The sequence below is a fragment of the Trypanosoma cruzi genome, genomic scaffold, assembly GCF_000209065.1.
Source record: "Trypanosoma cruzi strain CL Brener 1047053517163 genomic scaffold, whole genome shotgun sequence".
Taxonomy (NCBI): Eukaryota; Euglenozoa; class Kinetoplastea; order Trypanosomatida; family Trypanosomatidae; genus Trypanosoma; species Trypanosoma cruzi.
The window spans coordinates 115,162-137,732 of record NW_001849555.1 but is presented as its reverse complement, the minus strand read 5'-3'; the positions used below and the strand labels follow the sequence as shown (position 1 = coordinate 137,732).

Below are 22,571 nucleotides of genomic sequence, written 5' to 3'. Positions count from 1 at the left end.
CAAGTGACTAAAAAGCCGCTCCAGATATACATTGGCGTAAAGCACAAGTGCACGGTTCAAAAGGATGGCGTTTACCGGAAGTAGGCCCAGCAGTGCAACGGAAGGGTATAAAAAGACTCTCTGGCCAATCGGAGCGTCGAGAAACGCATGAAAAACAAATCCAGCAACAAAAGTAAGCAGCATGCCAAACATCCATACTAGTAGGAAAATGCGGTGAACAAGAAACTCCATCCTCTGTGATACAGATTTCGTGTCTGCATCACTCGTATCCATGCGTGGGACCCGTTCATGGTCACTATCCTCTGTCGTATTGTCTTCCTCTTCCTCTAAGCTGTTTTCAAGAATTTGTGAATTTGGGCGCCTTGGTGGCCGCCCCTTATCTTGCAACGGCCGCAACACAATAGCATCCGATTTCAGTGTCATATCCATCACGTCCACAAGCTTGCAAGGACCAACGGGCTCAGTGTAAGGCCATGTGCAAAGCTTTGACCCGTCCAGGCGTTTCGTGCCCCGCATCAAGAGAGATTTAAGGACATGTTTCAAACGTCCAGTGGCTACGTCGATAACAGCCACCATGCGAAATGCCTTTGCCGGCAAAATGGCAGTAGATTCAAGAAACGCAGCCCGCCGTTCATGTGGGCTCTGTCGTGGCATCTTCATCATCCCCATGATACGTCGTCGCCAGCGCACAAGCACGTCACCCATAATATAGGCTGTACGCATTTTCTTCTCCGTGATGCGCGCCCACAGCAGGTACACCTGCACCACCATGCAGAATGCATAGAGGACTGAAAACAACACTGTGCATGTTATGTTCTGTGCGGATGGGTCTATCACACAAGAAATAATAAGCATGACAAATGTGATAGCGACAGGTGCGCCTTGATGAAAAAAGAGGGCCGCAGCGGCGATACGCCCCATTTTGACAGATTCCTGCAGGTTTACCTGACTGGCATCCAGAAGTCCCTGCAGCTGGTCCACAATACGCTGCTCGTACGCACTGCTAGGAAGACTTGTATCCACATGGGCAATGCGTTGCAAAGGCCGTTGGATTTCTTCTTCTTCTTCTTCCTGCGGATAACGTTCCGGTGCATTGGCCTCAACAACAAACTCCCGTTTCTTCCCCCGCATCCGTCAGTCAAAGAACAACAACAACAAAAACAACAATAAAGTAACGGACGCTCAAGGAAAAACACAAAAAGGGATACACAAAAGGACAGACGGAATCGACACGTTTGGCTCACGTCCTGTCAGCGCTTCGGTGCCCGTCCGGTCACGCAGGCAACTACACCACCACCACCCTAAGGGCCCTTCACTTAAGTTACAAAAAAAAAAAAAAACAACCTGATGTAGATTCCCCTCAAAACATAAAAAGAAAGATGGAAAAAAAAGATCAAAAATAAAAATAAAAATAAATGAAACCAGAGGCATATCGCAGACGGAAGTAAATGAATATTGTGTCAGCCATTACACCACCCTATTCTGTGTTTATTATTTTTTTTCTTTTCATGCACACCCTCGTGCAAATGCATGAGAAGGTTCTCAAGTATTAGTAGTAGTAGTCTTACAGCCACACCCTTCTCTTAAAACTCCTCAAGTAAACACATAAAAAGCAAAATTCAAAAAAAAAAAAAAAGAAAGAGAAGTCCTTTTGTTATGCGCCTCACTTTTCAGGCGTACGCCTTCTGCAGTCGTTCTCGAAGTGCGTTGTAAGACACCGGAGAGCAAACCGCTGCACTTTTATCAGTCATCACCACCGCCTCGTCCACATCGAAATTACGGTTCCCCGTTACCGGTGCAAGAATAGAAAGCAGCAACTTTTCCATCCAAATCGTGTCCTTCGATGCTGACGTTAAATCGACCGCTGGCTGCAGAAGTGATAACTCGTCAGTGTTCTCCGGCATGACACCATCTTCGTCAGCGTTGCCGTGGGAGTCAGAGGCATCTGCCACAGACATCGAATTGGCCATTATTCGTTTCGGTGCATTGCCGTTCGATACTCTGCTACTGTTGTTGTTGTCGCAGCCATTTAACGTCAATCCATGTTGACGGGAAAGCCTTCTTGCGGTTTCACGCAGTTCCTCCAAACGAAAATGACGCAAAAGACTTCGTCCAGACAAACGCCACAACTCCTGCCAAAGCAGCTTCATGTGCTCCACGTATATGGCACCCTTTTCTTCACCCATCACTCTCATGGCATCCATGCCAATACCATCTGTATCACTTGGTGCCTCCATTGAAAAAACAACAGACTGAAGGCGCGCTACAACTTCAAGTAGCCGGTCCGCCAGAAGCAACCAGCATGACACCACCGCATCACCTGAAAGCGGGGAAGGGTCACCCAATTCGCACAGAGGCAACTTCTCCAATACGCCTCGGCATCGCTGCAGCTTCATTTCGTAAATGCTCGTATTGTGTTCGATAATTGCCGCATGCGTCTTCAGCCGGTCAATAACTGTGTCCAGTTGGTCCATCCGTTCTTCAACGAGACGCATGTGAGATGCGGTGTCGGTGCGATTGCTACCGCGATGGCCACCACCACCACTGTGATTTCCTTCAGCCTCTAAAGCGTACCAATCATGCAAAAGAAAAAGACGCTCCTGCACGTACCGCTCACGTAGCCCGCCAAGCAAAAATTGACGATACCGCGACAAATCGGCATAACGTTCCATGCGCAAATAAAGCCCTCGCTTCAGGCGAGAAATAAAAAAAACATGGTTGGCCCATTTAGAAAACGCAATAACGCACGCCCGTATGTTGCGAGTACGGTGTAAATACGCAAGTTCATGGGTGTTCGCCACCGACGTTACCCTTTTCAGAGGTCTTAAACTCTCCTTTACTGCCGCAATTTTCTCCTCCAGTAGGTGTACCTCATCCATCATCATCATCTCATTTAACCCATCGACCTCCGACGACTGACGGCGCGCTCGATCTCTTTGCAGCCTCGCCTCCTTCGCTGCCAAAAGTGGTTGGAGAACGTTTTCCTCAGTCTCCATGGATGCCCGTTCGGTCATCAACGCGGCGCGAACGCGTCGTCCCTCCGCTTCGACAGCCGACGTGCGTTGCATGAGTCTCTCCGTTAACCTCAAAGCGGATGACAACTCCGCATGCACAATGGCATTGCGTTCGCGCTGCTTGACGCTCTTCTCGAGTAACCCACGCAACGCTGAAATGATCACCCGAGTACTATCAACGGTGGACTGCATCTCAGCTTGTATCGTGTGTATTGCTCGCATGGTTTTACCTCGCCGTGGTGAAGCAAAGACGGAGCAATTCATCCCTTCGTTCTCATGCCTTGCACTTCCTTTTTCATCCTTTTCCTCATCCCCCTCCTCCTCTGCTTCCTTCAAGGCCTGTTGCACTAATGCTATCTGCACTTCATGCCTCGAGTGGAATTGGAAAGACTCCTGCAGGAAGCCCTGTTCCTTCGCCGACACCTCTGCCCGCAACGTTGCCACATGCTCGCGGCTCGCCTTATTGCCCTCGCGCTTAAAAGCCAAGGCCCCCGCCTGCATTCGCAGCCGCTCGACCGCAGTTTCCAGCTGCCGAACACCGGACTGGAGAACCTTCACGCGCTGCTGGTTCTCCTCCATCTTGGCGTTGAATCGCGCAATTTCTTCGTGCTCTCGCCGCAGATCAGCTTCCCGCTGCAGCCTCTCCTGTCGTTCGCGCTCCGCCTCCACGCGTTCCTCCAGTGTCAACTCAGGCTCCTCACCGTCATAACCCGGTGGACGCTTGTACTGCGACTTTTTCGTCATGCGATTCACATAAAAAATACGACCCGTTCGCGGATGTCGTTTAAATCCCCAGACGGCACCGTGAGCCCCCGCCGCATGACCGCCACTCCGACCACTTATCGGCGAAGCAATGGATGAATCGTAAACTTTGTGCAATGAAGGAGACTCAAGAGGGGAACGTAAAGGTGAAATAAAAGAACTGCATTTTTGACGCTCATAAATATTCGCTTCCGTTACATGGCCCAGCTCACAAAACTCACCAATGCACGCACGGGCAATTGCATCCCTAATTTCCGTTATCTGAGTGATACAAATATTGGGCTCACTGCTGCTCCCGTCCACCAAAAAAAAAGCCTTTGCTTGCAACATCCTCGCAACAATTGCAATCTCACCCGGTTGAATACTCATGGCGGCACCGCTCTTATCAACATGCGTCAGCCCAACAAGGATCACAGTTGGAGCGCGATTTAGGTTCACCAGCTTCGGTGCCCACTCCGCCTGTATGCTCTGCATAAAATCCACAGAAGACATAAGGAATACAAACACCACCACCGTCGGTGCCTCTTCTTCTCCCATCATTTCGGATGGCGCATACGCTGCCTGCAGAACAACGCGAATTTTTAACTCCGGCAGTGAGGGGTGCGGCAGCTCTAATACCCGTCGCGGCGGAACAGAACCTGTTGCTGGAAGTGTCGACGATAATGATTTCAATAAAAACTGATGCTGTTGCTCTTCTTCTTGTTGTTGGGCTCTTTGCACGTGGGAAGGTGGAGCATCAGCCAGCAAATACACTAAACCATCCACTCCGCCAGCGGCATCACCGGCAACCACACAATTGTACTCCATTGACGGCCAGCACCGCCCCTATTGCGCTTCTCTTTCACCGTTGCAAAAGAATAAGAAATAAAAATAAAAATAAATGACAGTTCCAAGCGGATAAAAAAAAAAAAAAAGGCAAACACTCCCGGAAGATCACCGGTGGGCTCAAAAACACCCGTTCTATCGCCTTGCACCCACACACACTTCCACCGACTTTCCACCCCTTTCCTTTCAGTACTTTCAGAAACAGGTGCGTAAACCCGCACAAAACGTGCCACCGAACAGAAAAAGAAAGCAAGAAAAAACAAGAGACAATAAAAAAAGATGCGTTGTGAAGTAAGTAAACATGAGAGCAAAAAGAAAAACTTGGGCCCAATCGCAAAAAAAAAAAAGGAGACGTTATGCAGACAGACATCACCCCAACACCCTGTTTTGTCCCTCATCGCCCTTCGCCTCTTCGCCCCTCTCCTCCGCACTTCATGCCAAATCAAAAAGAGGTACCTGTTGCTTCGTTGCTGTTGCCTCGCAGCAACGCCCACACATTCTAATTTATTTGTTCTCGTTCATAATCTCATTCCATTTCCATCAAATGAACGCTTAAAATTGGCTGCTGTTTTTTTTTCTCCCTTGCTCCAAAAAAGGTTTGTTTGAATATACATGTTTATATATATATATATGGATGAATGCAAATTCAAAAAAAAAAAATTAATTGCTTTTTTTCGTGGTTGTTATTTTTGAACTTTTTTTTTTTTGCGCTCATCCGCTCGTTCTTTTATTTCTTCGTCCACCCTCCCTTCTCCTCCTTCGCTTATGTGATATGTATGGCAGCGTCACCGTCGGCACGCCCTCATCCTCCTCCTTCTTCTCCTCCCTTCACTCACTCACCAAATCCCTTCTTACAGCGGTGGAGGAGTCAAAGAACGCGTGTTCGAGTCGTCCTTGTGATACCGAAGTAGCCGGTTTGGTCGGTACGTAGTTGTGGAAAACTTCTCGGAGACAAAAGGATGATCCGATGGAACAGGCTCAACTGCATCAGCGCGCGGCTGCGGCTGCGGGATCAAAGACTCCCGTTTTTTCGCACTGCGTGTAACAACTGTTGTGGTGCTTGCCTGAATCACTACGTTGACGCTGTCTTCATGGATGATGCGTGGTCGAGAACGAACTGTTGACGCAACGGATCGTGTATCCATGTGCTGCAGAGTTGTTGTATTTAAGTTCATAACCGACGTCGAAATGGTGGAATTCTCAAGCGGTGGTGGTCGACTCACACTACGCCGCGATGCTAGCAATAATGCCGGATTACTATCCCTCTGCGTTGACTCATCCGCATACTGAGCATTTGAAATGGAACTTGTATTATTCCGCTTCGGTGTGGACTGTCGATCACGGTTGACATTTTTGGATACCGATTTCCTTCGTGTGGCACTACCCTGACGCGCGGATGATGGCGCTGACATTTCCTTACCTCCTCTCCGACTACTTGTCTTCACGGAGGGTATTGCGACCGACGCCCCCGTCTTGCGAGTGATTAACGAGGCACGTCGTGGTGTTGCATTCACTGAGGAGACACCCAAACGATGGTAATGATGGTGATTTTGTTGTTCTTCGTTCTGAAGGAAGGCATGGCTATGGATTTGTTCGAGAGCGTTACTGTTTTTCGTCGTGGAAGGTCCACTTTTCCGCGGATTGTGCGGCGAAAGAGACAAATCCGACTTCGACGACTTTTCTTGCTTCAGAGAGAGACTGGAAGGCGTTGTTTCCTGAGGAACCGATGCACGATTTTTTTGCGCCAGGGGCTCCGAGCCGGCACCCCCGGGAGGGTGCTCCGTTTCTGAGCGTGCCCGTGTGAGGGATGTGACACGATATACCACAGAGGGCGCCTCGACCTTGCTAATCGGTTTTTCACGCATCCGACTGTTAGGCTCGTGATTTTTACCACTGCCGCCTTCATTATTTCCCTTCTCGGTGTTGCTTTTACTAGTGTAGAAATGATGCTTGTCGGCAGCAGGAGCAATGGTATTGGTGGTGGTGGTCGGTGCGTGGATGGTGCCACCCGTACTCTCCTCCGCGGACTCCAATTTGGAGCGTCGAATCATTTCGTCCGCCATAATGCGCTCTAACTGACGAATGCGACTTTCTTTTTGTTCCACTTCACGGCTGCATCGCTCCAATGCATTGGATCTTTCCGCCAGACGCTCCTCCAATTCTCGTGTGTATTCCTTCAGTAAATCCAGCTCCTCCTTCAGTTCCGTCACCAACTGCTCCATGTGCATCGGGCCACCTCTCGGAACATCGTACCGCAGCAATTCTTCCCCCCTCGGAATTCCCGCTGCAGAATCCCTCCTTGTGGCAGCTGCATCCCCTGCTGTAATTGACGCCAGTCGCATGTTCTCCGCCCGAAGTACCTTGACCTCCTCTTCCAACGACACAAGGCGCTGTTCGACAACGATGTTTTTCCTCTTCTCCCGTGCCAGTTCTAACTGGAGAGTCGCCACGCCATTCTCACTGCCCGCCGTACTCAACTCCCGGACGGTTTCTTCAAAAAAGGCAGCACTGCCGGCTTTCGGCACCCCATGTCCCTCATCCAGCGCGTTCCACGATGGGGGATTACTCACAACCAAACTATTCGCAGCTGCCGTATCCGCTGAAACACTATTTCCTAATGGACGAGTCGCGTGGAGGTCCAGTATTGGCACCAATGAGACCGCAGCGTTCTCTGCGTTGTAAAGTCTACAAACGGCGTTCTCATGGTCGGCGCCTTCCACTCCCTCCTCCGCCCCTGCTTTTGTGCGCACCGCATCTCCGTCCTTTTCCTGGCCACTGCCTTCGTGCTGATGCAGGCTTGCACCCCTCCCTTCCAGGTGTCCTGAATGGCGGGATTTCACACGAGTTCGCTCACCGGATCCGCCCGGTGTATTAGGCAAGTTACTAGAGCCGGGGGTATTCTCCAAGATGGGCGTGGCATCCATGTTTTGTACTCTATTCCGCGCCTCTTGGCGCATGCTCTCCCACTGGGATCGACGGGACATTGGGGTTCGCCTTGATTAGGGGACGGGAAGAATTATATATATATATATATATCGCGCAAATATGTGCAGGAAATTATACAAAAATTGAAAGTGCTCTCTTTCAATTCCTTATGTTCTCGTTTATTCTGTTGTCACTTAAAGTCTACTGCCTTCAGTGACGGCCTTTTACGTTCTATTGTTTTTATTTGTATTTGTGTCCCCTTTGCTTGGGTCCTTCCCCAGCTCCCCTATTTATTTCACTCCTTCTTTAGTCCGCCTCGCGGTAACCAAGAATGGCACGCAAATAATAATAGTAATAATATAATAATAATATATATATTATATTATGTACACTTTATGCGGTGCAGTAAACAAGATAAAAAAACAAAATAAAATAAAATATTCCTCTTGCCACCACTCATACAGATATACAAACACACACACACATATATATAGATATAGATATATATACGCAGTCGGAAGGCATCGTGTCTTCCTTTCAGTGGCGGGGACATCACACAATGAATGGGGAATGCATCCTTCACATTTCCGCACAACATTTACACAAACACACGCATTTAAATAAAGAGAGAGAAAAACAAAAAAAAAAAGAAGTAATTTCTAGACGGGAGGGGTTTATTACCAAAAGGTGCCGTCCGGGGCATGCAAAAAAAAAAAAAAAACACGACGTACAGCCATTTTCTGCTACCGTAACTGAAGAGATTCCAAAAATAAATAAATAACATTTATATCGGTGCATTTATGGAGACCCCTCCGTTTTATTTTTTTTTTAATGCGTTTTTCCTTTTTCTTTGCTTCTCTTATTTTTTATTTTTATTTTTTTTACTTCGTTTTTATTTTACGTCTCACTCCGTTTTTTCTTTCTTTTTTTTTTTTCTTTTTTTTTTTTCATTTCTGCGACCGTCATCCCGCTGGTGAGCGACGTGAAAAAAATAAAAAAAAAGAACCCCAATCCTTCTTTTTTTCTTCTTGCCTTTGCCTCTTTTTTTTTTATCTTAACGTGAGCCGCTACGCATCCACGTGCGCGGCCACAAAAGAGAGACCCGTAAATGAAGAAGGAGAGAACCGAGAGGGACACGCATGTTTAAATGGAGCTCTCGATGGAGTGAAGCACAATATCCGCGTTCTTTCCCGTCGTTTCAACGAGATCACCGTTCATTGCGTCGCTCCCTGTGGCCCGCACCATCGCCTCCGCCTCGCTGATGCCCCACGCCGCCATGTGTCGCCGGCACAACCGCCGTGCACACGTCGCTGCCGGGCAGGCCTGAAACACGCCCATGTCGAAGCAGCGGTTCACCTCCGCCCACGTCGGTGTGCCGCGGTAGAGGAGATAATTCCCCTCCACAATCACAATGGCCGCAGAGCCGGAGACGCAAATGTCACGCTCCTTCGGATCACCCACGCTGTGGTCAAAGGACGGCACAAAGACATCATCGTAAAGCGGTGCTCCCTTCTTGTCGGCAGTCTCAGAAGGTAAACGAATGGCCTGTAGGTCGCGGCACAACTTGCGTGCGTCAAACGTCCACTCCGCCCCACGTCGCGCGATCGCCTCCTCGCGGTTTGGCATCGCATGCAGAGTTTTGCGGTAGAGGTGGTAGCCATCCATTGGCATCACAACAACCGCATTCTCCGCATGATCGCGGGGATCGCTGGAGACTTTGCGCAGCAGCTCCCGCGCCTCCTCCGCGAGGATATTCGCAATGGTTGTCTTGCCGCTGCCCGGACGGCCGGCGACGCAGACAAGCAACCGGCGCTGTGGAGTCTTCTGGTAGCGCGACACGATGGCACACACCGCCCCCCGCAGTTCCTCCGCATTCACCACTCCACGATTTGTCATTGAACTGTCGTGTAAATTTAAAAATTTTCAAATATCCTCCTTGTTCCTTTCGGTGTATATTTGGGTGTAAAGACTTCGCTGCCGCCGCAGGGGAAGAAAGCACGGCCCCGCATACACACACGCAGTCGCAGAAGGCAGGGGGGAGAGAGATGGATATGTGCATGTCACACAAGAGGGAAGGGAAAAAGGAAAAAAACATAAACGAGGCAAAGAATGACCGTCGCACAAAGACACACACACACACAGAGAGAGGGAAAAAAAGACAGCAAAAAAAAAAAAAGAGGGGGGGGGGGGGGGGCACACATGCCAGAAATCCGTACACGATGCCCCTGTTTACACGTGACAGGAAAAAAAAACACAAAAACAAACAAAAAAAAAAACAATGCATGAATAAAGTTAGTCAGAGTGGAAAAAAAAAAAAAATAGATAAGACATCCCAAAGGTGCCTTTTTTTTCCCTTCTTTCTTTCCTTTTTTTTTTTTTTTACTTTCAGCACTCGGTCACTCCGGTTGTTTCTTTCGGTTCCTTTCACTAATTCTCCACTAGCCCTTCTGTCTGCCTTGCACGCCTCCCAGAGTTTAAACACCCACAAAAAAAAAAAGCACGGGCTTTCTCAATACCGCCGCTACGCATGCAACAGAAAAACAAAAAAAAAAGCGGTTGGTTCAATGCGCATTGACATTTACCGACGAATTACACGGGATCTTCTAAGCCGTCTTCATCTCGGGAGTTGCGTGGGGCTCACACTTCTTCGATTCCCCAAACGGGGCGGTGTCGCTACCGGTGGGGAGTTGGCTCTTCTCGTTGTCCTCCGCAGGCAATGATACCTCCTCCGTCGATGATCGTCGGTACTGTTTCCGTTTGCCCGGCTTCACCCGTGGAAGGATTGCCACACCGCCACGCACAAGACTAATTGAGGCAAACGCTGCCATGAACATCACGTACATTGCAGATATCTGTTGCACATTACTCGCATACTCTTTTCGCTTCAAAAGCTCTGCCGATGGCAGCTCTCCAGGTGCAAGTTTTTCAAATTCCTCCGCGACAAGTGTGGCAGCCAATGCGCCGAGTGAAGCCTGCGCTGAGGCTTTTCCAGAGTACCCCGCACACACAAGCAACTTCTCTTTAAAAGTCATGCCAGCGCCAAGCTGAGCCGCAAATGTCACCAGCAACCGCACAGCAGTACTGCAGACGAGACACACCACAGCCATGGGGAAAAAGTCCCCATTAAAGATGGAGAGGATTCTGATCTTTGATCCCATCAGAGCAAATAAAAAGGGCATCATCACCTGGTCCCAGACAAAAGCCAACCATGAGCCAATATATTTCTTCTGCTCCTCCAGCTCTGAATTGCCGTCCTTTAGGCACAAGTGAGTTACAGTGCTTGCAAAGAAGACACACATGGTGCAGCCGCCCGCGGCAAGGTTGAGCGCGTACCCAAAAAACACCATGGCAAAACAAAGTAAAAGAAAAACAAAGGCGGCAAAGTCCAGGGTGCCGTAGAAATGTTCCTTTTGATACCTCCCATTCGGCAGACGCTCCGCCTCGCGTTTAAGAATCTCCACAAAGTACATGAAAAGCACGCCAATAAAAATGCCGATAATGATGCCGCCAATAAACTGAACTGGGCCCAGCACAATTGCCACAGCAAGCTTCTGGTCATGGAAGAGAAGACCCATAATAAAATTTGCAGCCCAGACCCCAAGCACAATTTCCATTCCAACTGCAGAAAGCATAAGGGAAATCGGCTTAGAGCTATGACCGTATCCCATCTCGTGAAGATATAGTGTTCCAGGAACCACCACAGCGGGAGACACGATGGAAGAAATAATCCCCTGTAGAAAGGCCCACTTATAATCGCCGTTGTAGTTAAATAGTTTATTGGCAATGAGGCTGTGTGCAACAGCCTCACAAGCAAAGGGAAGCGTTGCTAACATAATACTTTGCTTCCAGTGCGATTGAATGCCCCTAATTGTAAGGGAGAAACCAGCACGTGCCATGATAACCGTCAAACCCATTTTTGATGAGATATCCTTAAGCGGTAATACAATACCTGTCGTTAGGTAATGCTCATAAGGGATGTTGTTCCACATAATCGCAATCCACAGCACCCCGACAAGTGGAGGAATCTGCAAAACTCGACATATTAAACCCCCAACAACGGCAGAAACAATAACGATGACAGCCGGATCCCACACGTAGCCACCGGGTTCCACTAACCAATGAGGTAAAATGTTCCACAGTGCAAACCAACACAAAACAATCACAGCTATGCGCAGAAAGATGTTGATAACCGGTAACACCAGGCAGCGACCCCAAATCGTCACGGACAGTCTGCCATACGTGTCACATCGAATGCCCCAGTAACATTCTCCCTCTTCCACCTCTTTGATCTGTGGCAAAAACCAGTTGCTCCCTGTGTACGGTAGTAAAGAGTAGACATCGCGCTTGGCAGAGTTCTCCGTGAAGTCCGCAATCATGACAAGGTCCGTCTCGTTCAAGTCGTTAATCCTGCAAGCCAATGAGTGAAGATGCTCCGGTACCGCACTAAGAGAGACCGTGTTTATTTCAATTTCTGGGCTGGCCGCCTCATCCTGCAAGTTGTCCCTCGCGGATTCTCGTTGAAACTCCGCCAAGCCCACCGCGTCCCTGCCATCCCCCTCGTCGGAGTGTCCCCGTTCCTGCAGCTCAAAGGCAGACGGAACCCGGTCCTTTTCCTTGTCAATTGGGTCTGACATGTTCCCTCTCTCTTCCCACTCTCACTCTGCCCTTCCCGTCTCTCTCTATCTTTCTAAAGATATCCGCACAAAATAAATAAATAAATAAAATTTTGAGACTGTACGCGTTAATATCCTTCTTTTAAAATAAATCACAAACAGAAGCGTGTGATGGCTACACTCTATATGTATGTATATTTATATATTATTTGTGTGTGTGCCCCTGACTTTCCCTTTGGTCCCTCCCGTCCAACAACACACACACACACACACACACACACGCAAACCAAAAGAAAAAACGATGGCAAGAGCCCAACACTATTTTCCTTTTCTTTCCTTTAATCTCGTCTCTGTGCCTAATTGTGCGTTTCAAATCACGTAAATCAACAAACAGACGGTATGGATGTAAAGTCAGTGTAAAATAAATCAGCAGATAAAAGCCCCACCCAAAAAAAAAAGGGGGGGGGGAAGTCCATTCACAAACAGACTCAACTACAGACAATTCCTCTCATATTTATATAAATACAGGCACATAAATGTATATGTACTGTACGCTGCAATGCCATTGTGTTCCCCCCTCTATATGTTTCTACGTGTGCCTGAGATCATTTCCCCTTTCTCTCTCTCCATCTCTCTCTCTCTCTTTATATATATATATATACCTTCTTCCTTCCTTCCGCTAAGTGTATTACCCGTCCATGATGAATACGCAGAAGGCCACATGGACGTACAAGCCATCAATTGCAGAGAACACACACACACACAGACAGAGGTATACATATATTATATTATATTATCATGTATACATGCGACATACACGGGATGACATGTGACAACGTCTTGTGGGACAAAAAAAAAAAAAAAAAGACTAGTACTTTCACTATTTATAATTACTGTAACTGTAATTCACCCCCTAACCCCATACTTATCCCTACACCCACCCACCCCACTCCGCCCAAATAATTGATAATAAAAGCCGCCCATCCGTTCCTCTACAATCCCTAATGATCCCTAAACCCTAACTCCGCTATCTTTTCCCTCCCCCTGCACCGCCCTCCTTTTTTTTTTTTTACGGAAAAGAAAAAACCAAAACAAAACATAAGTTGATGAATTATGAGAGATGTACCGCTGAAAAGAAAAAAAGAAAAAAGAAAAAAAAAAACTGGGAATTTTCGGCTCCCTCTCTCGCACATCCCGCAAACATTTACATTACATAGACAAATATATCGGTTTATAATGTAACTGCCCTTTCTGCCTGCATGCCTCCTCCATTTTTTTTTTCTTTTCAAACCCGCATACGCTCCCAGGGCCGAAAAAAAAACACAAATGGACAAGAAGAAAAAAAGAAAAAAAAAATCAACAAAAAAATGGGTAAAAAGAAGAAAAGGAAAAAAAGACAGCAAAAACAAATAAATTCTCCTTAGAGACATACAGCCATACGTACATACATGCATTCTCTCTCTCTCTTTCTCTCTCTCTCTCTCTTCCTTGAAGAAAAAGGGATTAAATTCATACACACACAAACACACACACAGATATATAAATAAATATATAAATATATATATATATATATATATATATATAGTTATAATACATGGATATACACTTATAACTTTACAATGTGTTTTCTATACCATCAGAATAAACAACAACCGTAATCATGATAGCAGTCATGCCTGTAGAGCAAACACCTTCACAGTTTTACCACCACCACCACCACCACCACCAGCAGTAGCAGCGGCCGTCCCTCTGTGACCACTCCCCACCCACCCCTTGATCACATGTAAAAAGGGGGGATGCGTCTGCGTCTACCAGAACGCCCATTTACTGGTAATGTATATTGTACATATTTGCAGTTATGCACGTCTGTGTGTCTGTGAGAAAGGAAGGGACAACAACAACAACAACAACAACAACAGCAAAGAAAAAAAAGAAAAAAAAAAGACAACGTCAAACCCAACAAACACCAACAAACTGCAAAGGACCGTAACACTCAACAACAAAAGCAAAAACAACAAAAACCGTTTCTTTTTTCTCTTTTTTTTTTTTCATTTTTCTAGGAAAAAAGGGGTTTTTGTTGCGTTAAAAGCAGAATCAACCGACGCGCGTAAAGCAAAAGAAAGAAAAAAAAAAAAAAAAAAGACGTCGACAACTACATACATACGCATGCACACACAAAAAAAACAAAACAAAAACAAAAAACACACAAAAGTGAGAACCCACAAAACTTAATAAATTAAAAGGACAGAATAAAGAATGCGTATGGGAAGTATAAGAAAAGAATAAAACAAAATAAAAAGAAGAAAAGGAGAGAGAAAGAGAGAGAAAGAGGGAAAGAATTATTTCACGCCCCCCAATCGCCTCCTTTTTTCCATTTTTTTTTTCTTTTTATTTCTTTTCTTCCTTTCTTTCTTTATTCTTACACTTCTCCCCTTACACACACATATATATATATTCTGATCTTTCGGTTTATTTCCTCTTGTTTTTTTGATTCCTCGCTTCTTCTGTCGGTTGTTTGGGTGTTTTGTTGTTGTTGTTGTTTTGTGTGTGTGTGTGTGTGGGTAGAGACGTGGGCAGTGGGAAATATTTCTCCCACATCATCCCCTCCGGCCAATTACAGCATAAACACAAGAATGCCATGCAGCGCACATGTTACAAGCGCCTCCATTTCCCCGAAGATCCGCTCCCCGAGACAGGGCCGACTGTCACTTCCCTCACCTGTCCTTCTACTGCTGCCCCGACGACGACGACGGCGACGACGGTGTCCACTCCGCCGGGTGACATTTTCATTACTGGAAGCCATCATTGCAATAGTCTTGAGGACAAAACGGAGAAATGGCATGCAGAGAAAAAAAGAAACCACGGAGGTTTCCTCCCCACTAGAGTCATTGCTACGGTTGCTGCTGTTTTCACCAGTGGCATCATCCGAATGATGGCTAAAGCTTGGTTCATTCTTACTATTGCCACCCCAACCCTTTGCGTGATTATGTACTGGCATGGTCCCAACAGACATCTCGGGCGAAGGCCCATCGCTGCTCTCGGACGGAATCTTTTCTCTCCAATGCCAAGCACCCATCGGATGCACAACATTACGAAAAAGCGTGTATGTAGCGCCCCCATTACCCATCTCGGAAAGATAAGTAAAGTGAAATGCCAAACAGCTTATAGAAGTGGGACAATAAAAACCAGAACATTTTCTAAACGGCAGTGTGGTACGTCTTCGAAGATTTTTTCCGTATGGGTACTCACGGGATGCAAATGGCATAGAGTTATATAGGCCAAATTGATCAATTTCATCATTTGATTCACCACTTTGGAAGCCGTCCATATTTTTCCGGTTTATCAATGAATTGTTAGAAAAGGAATGCTCGGATGCGACAAGATCGCAAAGGTCATTTCCTGACTGCAATTGAGATTGCTTAGTGGAGAGGATAGACCATCCTGAGGAAAAGTCTTCCTGGTGATGCACTCCACATGTTAAATTTGAACCGGCCGATGATGACCGTATGGTTTGATTTGCCGTAGACACCGCTGGTGGAACGATGGCTGAAGAGGACTCATCAAAAAAAGTGCGCGGAGACTCAATGTGACTTGGGTCTACCAGTACCCACGTATTCAATGAGGAAAAGACCGATGTCGATGGCAAGACAGGCGTCGAGAATTGCGGCGGCGATGGACATGGCGTATATTCCCCTGTCGTAAGAGTCAACATGGATCGTCCCGGGGGATTTTTCCAATCCAATGATGTTGGTAGACGTATGGCGGTGTGTTTTAATCGTATGGAGAAACAATATTTGTGCTTCCCTTCCAAAACTACAAAAATTAAAGCAGCTACACACTCTGAGATTGAGCCCCTTTAAATATCAAACTGCTTGGCAAAAAAAAAAAAAGAATGACCCACACCATTACAAACGAGAATTTCAAACAACATTTTAAAAACATGATATATTCATATATACATACATACATATACATATAAACCTTTTTGTTTTTGCACTTTTTAAAGGGCTGAGAAGCAATGGGTGATGCGCAATATCACAAAGTAAAATGAATGGGATTCGTTCCCCCCAACCCCCCAGTCCTGCCTCACCTCAGGCGATAGACGTTTGTAACTGTCAAAGAGCAAATCAGCTCATTTCAAAAGGTGATAAGACTCCATCTCCCATCTAGTTTCATGCATATAACTTCTGTTCTCTTCCAATGTATCACCACCTTAATGATAGAATCATAATCATTGTACCTTCTACCCTCTCCAACGACATGTGCAACAATGCTGCATCTGACGTTTTTTGCAGCGCAGGTTCATCTGCCCAGCTTCACAAAATGTATATGTGTAAATAGCATCCTTCACAAACCACACCCCGCTAAGGGTTCGGCGTTACACGAGACTCCTCCTCCCGCTGCCGCTCCACCTCCTGTCGAAGGCTGCGAATTTCACCCATAAGCCGTCGCCGCTCCACTGGATCTGGGTTCGGAGAACGTAGATGGTGGCTGAGCTCGACGGCAAGCTGACGCAGCCGCTGAAGATCAGACTGGTAAGGCTGAGCATTGATCGAGGATCGCATGTAGGGTGCTAAAGCTTGTCGCACGTCCTCGCGCAGTGAGGGAGAGAAAAACTGCGATCCCGTGGCAGCACCAATTCCGGTATTTGAGCCTTGAATGGCTGAGTAATTCGAAACAAATTCATGCGGCAAAGAGGACGGCGGTGGCGGCGTCAGTGGCGGTGTGGGGCGTGGCGGTGACAGAAGTCGAGACGAAAGAGGAACATCGCGATGAGTCCGCAGTGCGCCTGCCTCCGATGCCGGAGGAACCCCCGGAGTTCGTTGCGGGTGCTGCTCGGCGTAAGAACCAAAAAAGGAAGATGCAACAGGTCTAACTGGTGGTGTTCGTTTCACTTCGCTAATCTTCGCTCTCTCAAGGGAACGCAGAAGTTCCTGCTCCTTTTCCCGCTGTGCTTCTATTTCTATTTTCAACCGATCGACACGCTCCTGCAGTGCCTCCCGCCTCACGACGTTCATCTTTACTTCGTCTATACGTTGATGGAACTCCGCCACCTCATTTTCCAGGGTACGGCGTGCTGTTTCCTGTCGTGTCACAACGGAGGTGGTGTCCCGCGCAAGTTTAGCCGTCAGCCGGACGTATGCGGTGGCCTCCGCCTCAACAGCACAAAGCCACTCATGCCGCGAGGGCGGTTTGCTTAACTGAACCGACCAATGTGGCTCCCGTGGTGGTTGCTGCTGGTAGTGTTGTTGACGGGCAGTGAGTATCGACCTCTCCGCTGCCACCACCATCTCCCGGACACGCAAGAGGTCTTTTTTGTAGTCTCCATGCGCCTCGTTGTTTCCCTCAATGTTGGTTGGGGCCAATAACTCGTTAGAAAGATCGTCAAACTGCAGTTTGCGGTGAAGAAGATACACCGAAAGACCCTCCGTCGCTGCCTGATCGCCACTGCCGTCAGAATTCTCTTTTCCTGACGTTCCACGAGAGACGCCACGCAGTGGCAATGGAGCCCGCACTCTCTTCACAATACGAAATGTGGCAACACGATGGAGACCACAGCGATAATTCAGATTGTAAAAGGCCTCCACCTCCGGGGCATTGAAGATAACATCCGCCCCCGAAAGCATCCTACGACTGTCATCCTCCTCCTCCCCTTCTACGTGTAATTCGGCACCGCCCACGCCGTCAACTTCTTGGCCCTTGTGGAGGCTCTCACCGGCATGGGTAGCGCTGCCGTTGCTGGCATTGTTGCAGCTGTTGTCATACAACAAAGCGCATTGACCCCGTGGGATCGCCAGGCGTAGTCCCATGCCAGCCAGCGCCTCCACAAGGTCGTCTAGCACAGTGTCAACGGTGGTGTCAAAGACAAACGCAAACTCCACATTAAGGCGCTCTTGTCGAAAGCGATCATCCAAAGCGTCTACGAGGAGGTTCCCGATCAGCTGCTCCCCTTTCGACATCCCTCCCTCCACCTGGCTACCCGCCATGTAAATACTTCACCAGCGCATCAAGGAGCAAAAAAAAAAAAAAAATTGATGCAAGCAACGGAAAATTTTAAAGAAGAAGAATGGGAAAATAACACAAGAGATCGGAAAGCCAAGAATTAAAAAGAAATTCCTTTTGTATGCGCGGATAATGTGGATCGAACAACCTACATATAAAAAGGGAAAAAGACATTGTTGTTTCTCGTCTATTTTTGGGCAAACAAAAAAAAAGAATATCTTTTTATTCTAATGACTTCCATCATTCTTTCTACATGTTCGGCTATCCCTCCATACATATATATATATATGTCATATTAAGGCCCCCTCTTCCCAAAGACTGGATAAAAGAAGCAGTAACGTCTATGCGGCGTATAAAGCCCGAATAAGTTTCTCTTGTCTCGCATGACCATCCGCCAAGTCCTTTTCAAGCCAAGTGAGAAGCGTTTCTAGCCGCTGACAATCACGCTCTGCACTTATGCATTCAGTCCACTCCTCCATTAGTACCGCCTTCTTCTTGCAAAGCCCTTCATACGTGGCATCATGCATTGACTTGAGAAGAACCGTCTTGTGGTTTCTTCGTGCCTCATCCATGGAAAAATGAGCAGAAGCAAGACGTAGACGTGCAGTGTCCTCCTCATTACGCATGTTCTCTACTTTGGTGCTTGCTGACGGCCCCGCAAGCGATGTGGGCCTCGTGCGCAGAATCGACAGACGTTCTCGTGGCGAAAAGGATGGCGTAGGATGAAGGCTTCCGAGCTGTCGAAGTGTCGCGGCACTGGTGGCCAGAGCCCATGGGGAGTCATGGTCGCCGACAGCTGCTACTACCTCCACAGCCTCGTCCCGTGTCTCCTTCAGCATCAATCCAGGTCCCTTCTGTGTAGCCTCCAGAGGATCGGGTGAGGAAGATGCTAAAATCCGTGTGTCTACAGCAAGATAAAACCGCGCACTCACATTCTTGAGTAATTTTCGAAGATCACTATCAGTGACTACAGGTTGGATGTTCTTATTGCCAAGGTTGCACATCAATCTCATGTTGGACGACTGAAAGAGACATCCAACCTGTGCGCCGATGACCTCGCAAGCCTCAGACATTACCGCCTGGAGCGACGGTGCATCTGTCCGTCTCACCTTCGCTTCGTATGTTTGTCCAGCAAAGTCTATATATTGTACAGAAACAGAAGTATTTCTGCCCGCGTGAGTCTCTTCTGTGGCAGAGCCACGTGTCTCCTCTGGAGCAGTGCCAATGAGGGAGAGGGAAGCAATGTTCGGGGAACTGGAACCTGCATGGACACGTGGTGCGACATCTGCAACGGCGGTCTCCGACAACGCCGATGGTGCGGGATCGTCGATAAGAGGGTCACTGCTTAGCTCCGGCGTCACCTCTACCATCTCGCAAAAGGAAAACGGTTGTTCATTCACTCCGGAAGCCTTGTGGTTGAGTCGCAGCAAATCGGGTACAGGAACCAGGGCTCCTTGCGTGAAGATAAACCTCCGCAGCGATGCACTGGACATGGTTTCCAACGTTTCATGCTTCATGCTCAGCAGCTCCTCAAAAAACGGCATATTGACGATGGGCTTGTCGGCGTCCTCCATGGCCGCAGTACCAAGAAACAAAAACTGGCCGTTAACGTTGCGCATGCAAAGGGCCAGTTGGGAATGGTACGAAGCATGCATCTCAAGTTCTGCCGCCATGCGTTCCTCCACACTCCGCCATGCAAAAAGAATAATATCCTTCGGGCTGGTGGTGCGAAAAATGGGAAAGGAAAGCCACAGCTGCGTCTTGCTGCCGTTTGCGCCAACAGCATGTAAACAAAGCCGAAGGATAAGCGGCATGTCACCTTCCTCGCATACAAAAATAATAATAATAATAATAATAATAAATACTGTGCAGTTGCAAATATAGATATATATATCTACAGATGTCCCAACGCAGATCTTTGGCAAAACTATCAGCAGGAAAAGAAAAAAAGCAGCAACAAGAGACATCGTCCAATACAGCATTAAATGTATCCACAGTGAAAAAAAGCAAATCTACATATGAGAAAGAAAAGAAACCACATGTGCCAAAAATAAGCGAGGGCATGTCGCAGATAAATGCACACGTGCACGGTCAAATCTCATTGCAGATACACACACACACACAGCCGTGCTCTCCCTTTTGCGCTCATTATAAATAAATAAATACAAAATAGACGCCAAAAAAAAAAAAAGAATACATATATATCGTTAACAACCCCTCTAAAAAGTAGAAGAAAAAGAAAAAAGTAGGGAATAAACAGTGCAATTTTTCCCAACATCTCCCACACCACCGCATTCATCCATTTCCTACAGTAATTATTTTATTTGTTTGTATCCCAAATAAATTCACCCCTTTCCCCCCTCAACGTATACATACAAAAGCCCACTCATATATATAGATATATATATCCACGCAGCGCATGGCACAAAAGTGCACTAAAGCTTCGCATGATGAACTGCCTGCATTTCTTTTTCCTCAATCACATATCCCCGTATTCGATAAATCTCATCTGCACTCTCATCCGCGGATAACGGGCGTACCACCCAGCCGGCATTTTTCACGGTCATCGCATTAATAACAAGCGGCGCTGCATTTTCGTCTGTCGGGCCCACAAGACGCAGAGCACCATCAAGGTCGAGGCTCTCAATGCGTACGCAACCCTCAACAAGCAGAACACTCCGTGCGCTCACTTTAACGTGTTCAGGGTGCGGGAGAAGTCGTTGTGTGATGTCTTCAACGGAAACCCCCATCGCCATGGCGTCCGCAACAATGATGGGGAACAGCCGCACTTTCAGCCCCGCCCCAAAATCTACATCGTAGGCATCTTTGGGGCGTGTTGGCAAATTCAGTCCGGCAGCCTGCAAACGAAGACGAATGGCCTCATAGAAGCCCTCCTCCCCTGTGGCTGCGCAGTACGCCGCAAGTCCCTGAGCAAACTTCTTGATCCCGTCTTGTAGCCCATTCTTCACCGGTTGATATGTAAAACGACTAAATCGCAAAGCCCCAACGCGATGTTCCTCAGGGCCAAAAAGAAGCGCAATGTCCTGCATAAGTGACTCAATACGACATGGTTTGAATGTTGTCTTGCTGTCGTCTGTATATTTGGGGTTAATAAACTCCGGAACAACGCCACAAAATTCGGTAAGCAGCGGGATGTAATCATCCATGTTCAGAATAAGCGTATTAATGCTTCCAGGGAAATAGGAATAAATGGACCCGGGAGCTGCCCGGTCACCCCCGAGTTCTGTCAATGATGCCGCCAGAGACTCAAAAATGTCGTACTCAACGTTTATTGTCCGCTCAATATTTGAACCAAACATGCGAACCTTACACAGCAGTCCAATCGCCTCCTTGGGTTGACGAGGAATGCACGTGAAATTCATTGCCAGGCGATGTTTGGCACTTATCGCCAGACTAACCGGAATCGTCAATGTGGCAGTAGCGTTTGTATCTTGTAGAAAAACAATGTAAGAATAACCCTGAGACTGCCATAACTCCACAAGCCGCTTCCCGGACGAGCGATCAACAGATCGGTACAGCAATGAGTGTACATCTCCGTGGCCGTGGGGTTTCCGAAGTAACTTCCCATTTTCAATGGCAAGGTGTGCTGTGATATCGTTAAAACAAAAGACTGTCTCTTGCTTCAAAAGATGCACATTTGTCATATTAAGCCCCAAGCCTCGAAGAAGCTTTTCCGTGCGTTCGTGGGTATTATCGGATGTCATAATGACAAAGGGGGCATTCGGTCCTGCGATGTGTTTGATCCACCGAAGATAGTGCTCAAGGTAGCAACGGTTCGTAGCCGTCTCGACAGGCAGACCAATTTTAATCCCAGAGTACCCGAGACGCTCCCCCAGACCCCCCGCTACCAGCACAAAAACACTCTTCTTGACGTAACCCAATCCTTCACGCTCGAGATTCATCAACTCCTCGCTGCGGTCAAAGAGAGAAGGCGCCTCGTACACGTAAGGCGGGAGTTCAAGAGCGGCGTACTCGTGTCGTGTGTTTTTCAACCCCTTGAAAAGACGCTGGGCATTACGCACGTACTGTTCAACGCCACCACTGTAATGGTCTCTGAAGCGAAATAATTCCAGCATCAACCGTCTCTGCTCCTCCGTGTATTCCTCCGCCGACGCAGGCCAACCATTAAACAGGTGGCGCTGGTCCAATTCTGGACTGCTGAGCCGCTCGCGCAGTGCGTCGAGCTCCTCGCACGTCGGTTCTCCTCCGTCAGGCACCATCTTCATTGATAGGCGTCTTTCGCTCCTATAAAGGCTGTTAATGCTTGCAGTGATATAACTCTGTTCCCTTCCCCTCTCCCTTTCTTCTTTTTGTGTGCACTTCTCTTGTTTTTTTGTTTTTGTTTCTCCTCCATCCTTTTTTTTTTCCTTTTATTCATGTGCATTGCCGGGGGGATGAGAGGTGTGTC

At 47.6% G+C, this 22,571-nt stretch overlaps 9 protein-coding genes across 9 annotated transcripts, besides 37 other annotated features; all 9 read right to left on the bottom strand.

The window, feature by feature from the left end:
* On the bottom strand, positions 1-1,131 carry Tc00.1047053511761.89 (hypothetical protein, conserved; the record flags this gene model as incomplete). The annotated part of the gene is made up of 1 exon (XM_805563.1): positions 1-1,131. A coding segment is annotated over one exon (1,131 nt), but the record flags the coding sequence as incomplete, so codon positions are not given.
* Positions 1-4,239: a sequence feature (heterozygous, non-Esmeraldo-like haplotype).
* Positions 1,145-1,170: a microsatellite.
* Positions 1,364-1,416: a microsatellite.
* Positions 1,671-4,583, bottom strand: Tc00.1047053511761.80 (uncharacterized protein; the record flags this gene model as incomplete). The annotated part of the gene is made up of 1 exon (XM_805562.1): positions 1,671-4,583. The coding sequence occupies one exon, from the start codon at positions 4,581-4,583 to the stop codon at positions 1,671-1,673; it is 2,913 nt and encodes a 970-aa protein (XP_810655.1).
* Positions 4,240-5,296: a sequence feature (areas merged during assembly that could not be assigned to a particular haplotype. This can correspond to areas where the two haplotypes were merged or to regions with more than two copies in the genome that were merged during assembly.).
* Positions 4,630-4,657: a microsatellite.
* Positions 5,297-12,749: a sequence feature (heterozygous, non-Esmeraldo-like haplotype).
* Positions 5,453-7,585, bottom strand: Tc00.1047053511761.70 (hypothetical protein, conserved; the record flags this gene model as incomplete). The annotated part of the gene is made up of 1 exon (XM_805561.1): positions 5,453-7,585. One exon carries the CDS (start codon positions 7,583-7,585, stop codon positions 5,453-5,455), a length of 2,133 nt encoding a protein of 710 aa, XP_810654.1.
* Positions 7,616-7,637: a sequence feature (AT_rich).
* Positions 7,868-7,897: a microsatellite.
* Positions 7,934-7,966: a sequence feature (T-rich).
* Positions 7,985-8,035: a microsatellite.
* Positions 8,342-8,474: a sequence feature (A-rich).
* Tc00.1047053511761.60 (hypothetical protein, conserved) lies at positions 8,670-9,422 on the bottom strand (the record flags this gene model as incomplete). The annotated part of the gene is made up of 1 exon (XM_805560.1): positions 8,670-9,422. One exon carries the CDS (start codon positions 9,420-9,422, stop codon positions 8,670-8,672), a length of 753 nt encoding a protein of 250 aa, XP_810653.1.
* Positions 9,770-9,845: a sequence feature (T-rich).
* Positions 9,870-9,907: a sequence feature (A-rich).
* On the bottom strand, positions 10,130-12,160 carry Tc00.1047053511761.50 (hypothetical protein, conserved; the record flags this gene model as incomplete). The annotated part of the gene is made up of 1 exon (XM_805559.1): positions 10,130-12,160. One exon carries the CDS (start codon positions 12,158-12,160, stop codon positions 10,130-10,132), a length of 2,031 nt encoding a protein of 676 aa, XP_810652.1.
* Positions 12,230-12,254: a sequence feature (AT_rich).
* Positions 12,395-12,423: a microsatellite.
* Positions 12,750-14,058: a sequence feature (haploid, non-Esmeraldo-like haplotype).
* Positions 12,754-12,783: a microsatellite.
* Positions 13,271-13,301: a microsatellite.
* Positions 13,452-13,534: a sequence feature (T-rich).
* Positions 13,594-13,624: a microsatellite.
* Positions 13,675-13,723: a microsatellite.
* Positions 13,843-13,867: a microsatellite.
* Positions 14,031-14,061: a microsatellite.
* Positions 14,059-14,916: a sequence feature (areas merged during assembly that could not be assigned to a particular haplotype. This can correspond to areas where the two haplotypes were merged or to regions with more than two copies in the genome that were merged during assembly.).
* Positions 14,164-14,197: a sequence feature (A-rich).
* Positions 14,254-14,280: a microsatellite.
* Positions 14,316-14,446: a sequence feature (T-rich).
* Positions 14,448-14,477: a microsatellite.
* Positions 14,505-14,554: a sequence feature (A-rich).
* Positions 14,754-15,851, bottom strand: Tc00.1047053511761.40 (hypothetical protein, conserved; the record flags this gene model as incomplete). Its single annotated transcript, XM_805558.1, has 1 exon — positions 14,754-15,851. The coding sequence occupies one exon, from the start codon at positions 15,849-15,851 to the stop codon at positions 14,754-14,756; it is 1,098 nt and encodes a 365-aa protein (XP_810651.1).
* Positions 14,878-14,900: a microsatellite.
* Positions 14,917-15,997: a sequence feature (haploid, non-Esmeraldo-like haplotype).
* Positions 15,998-19,973: a sequence feature (heterozygous, non-Esmeraldo-like haplotype).
* Positions 16,083-16,117: a microsatellite.
* Positions 16,504-18,126, bottom strand: Tc00.1047053511761.30 (hypothetical protein, conserved; the record flags this gene model as incomplete). Its single annotated transcript, XM_805557.1, has 1 exon — positions 16,504-18,126. The coding sequence occupies one exon, from the start codon at positions 18,124-18,126 to the stop codon at positions 16,504-16,506; it is 1,623 nt and encodes a 540-aa protein (XP_810650.1).
* Positions 18,484-20,124, bottom strand: Tc00.1047053511761.20 (hypothetical protein, conserved; the record flags this gene model as incomplete). Its single annotated transcript, XM_805556.1, has 1 exon — positions 18,484-20,124. The coding sequence occupies one exon, from the start codon at positions 20,122-20,124 to the stop codon at positions 18,484-18,486; it is 1,641 nt and encodes a 546-aa protein (XP_810649.1).
* Positions 19,974-20,335: a sequence feature (haploid, non-Esmeraldo-like haplotype).
* Positions 19,978-20,003: a microsatellite.
* Positions 20,336-22,571: a sequence feature (areas merged during assembly that could not be assigned to a particular haplotype. This can correspond to areas where the two haplotypes were merged or to regions with more than two copies in the genome that were merged during assembly.).
* On the bottom strand, positions 20,578-22,389 carry Tc00.1047053511761.10 (hypothetical protein, conserved; the record flags this gene model as incomplete). The annotated part of the gene is made up of 1 exon (XM_805555.1): positions 20,578-22,389. The coding sequence occupies one exon, from the start codon at positions 22,387-22,389 to the stop codon at positions 20,578-20,580; it is 1,812 nt and encodes a 603-aa protein (XP_810648.1).
* Positions 22,464-22,538: a sequence feature (A-rich).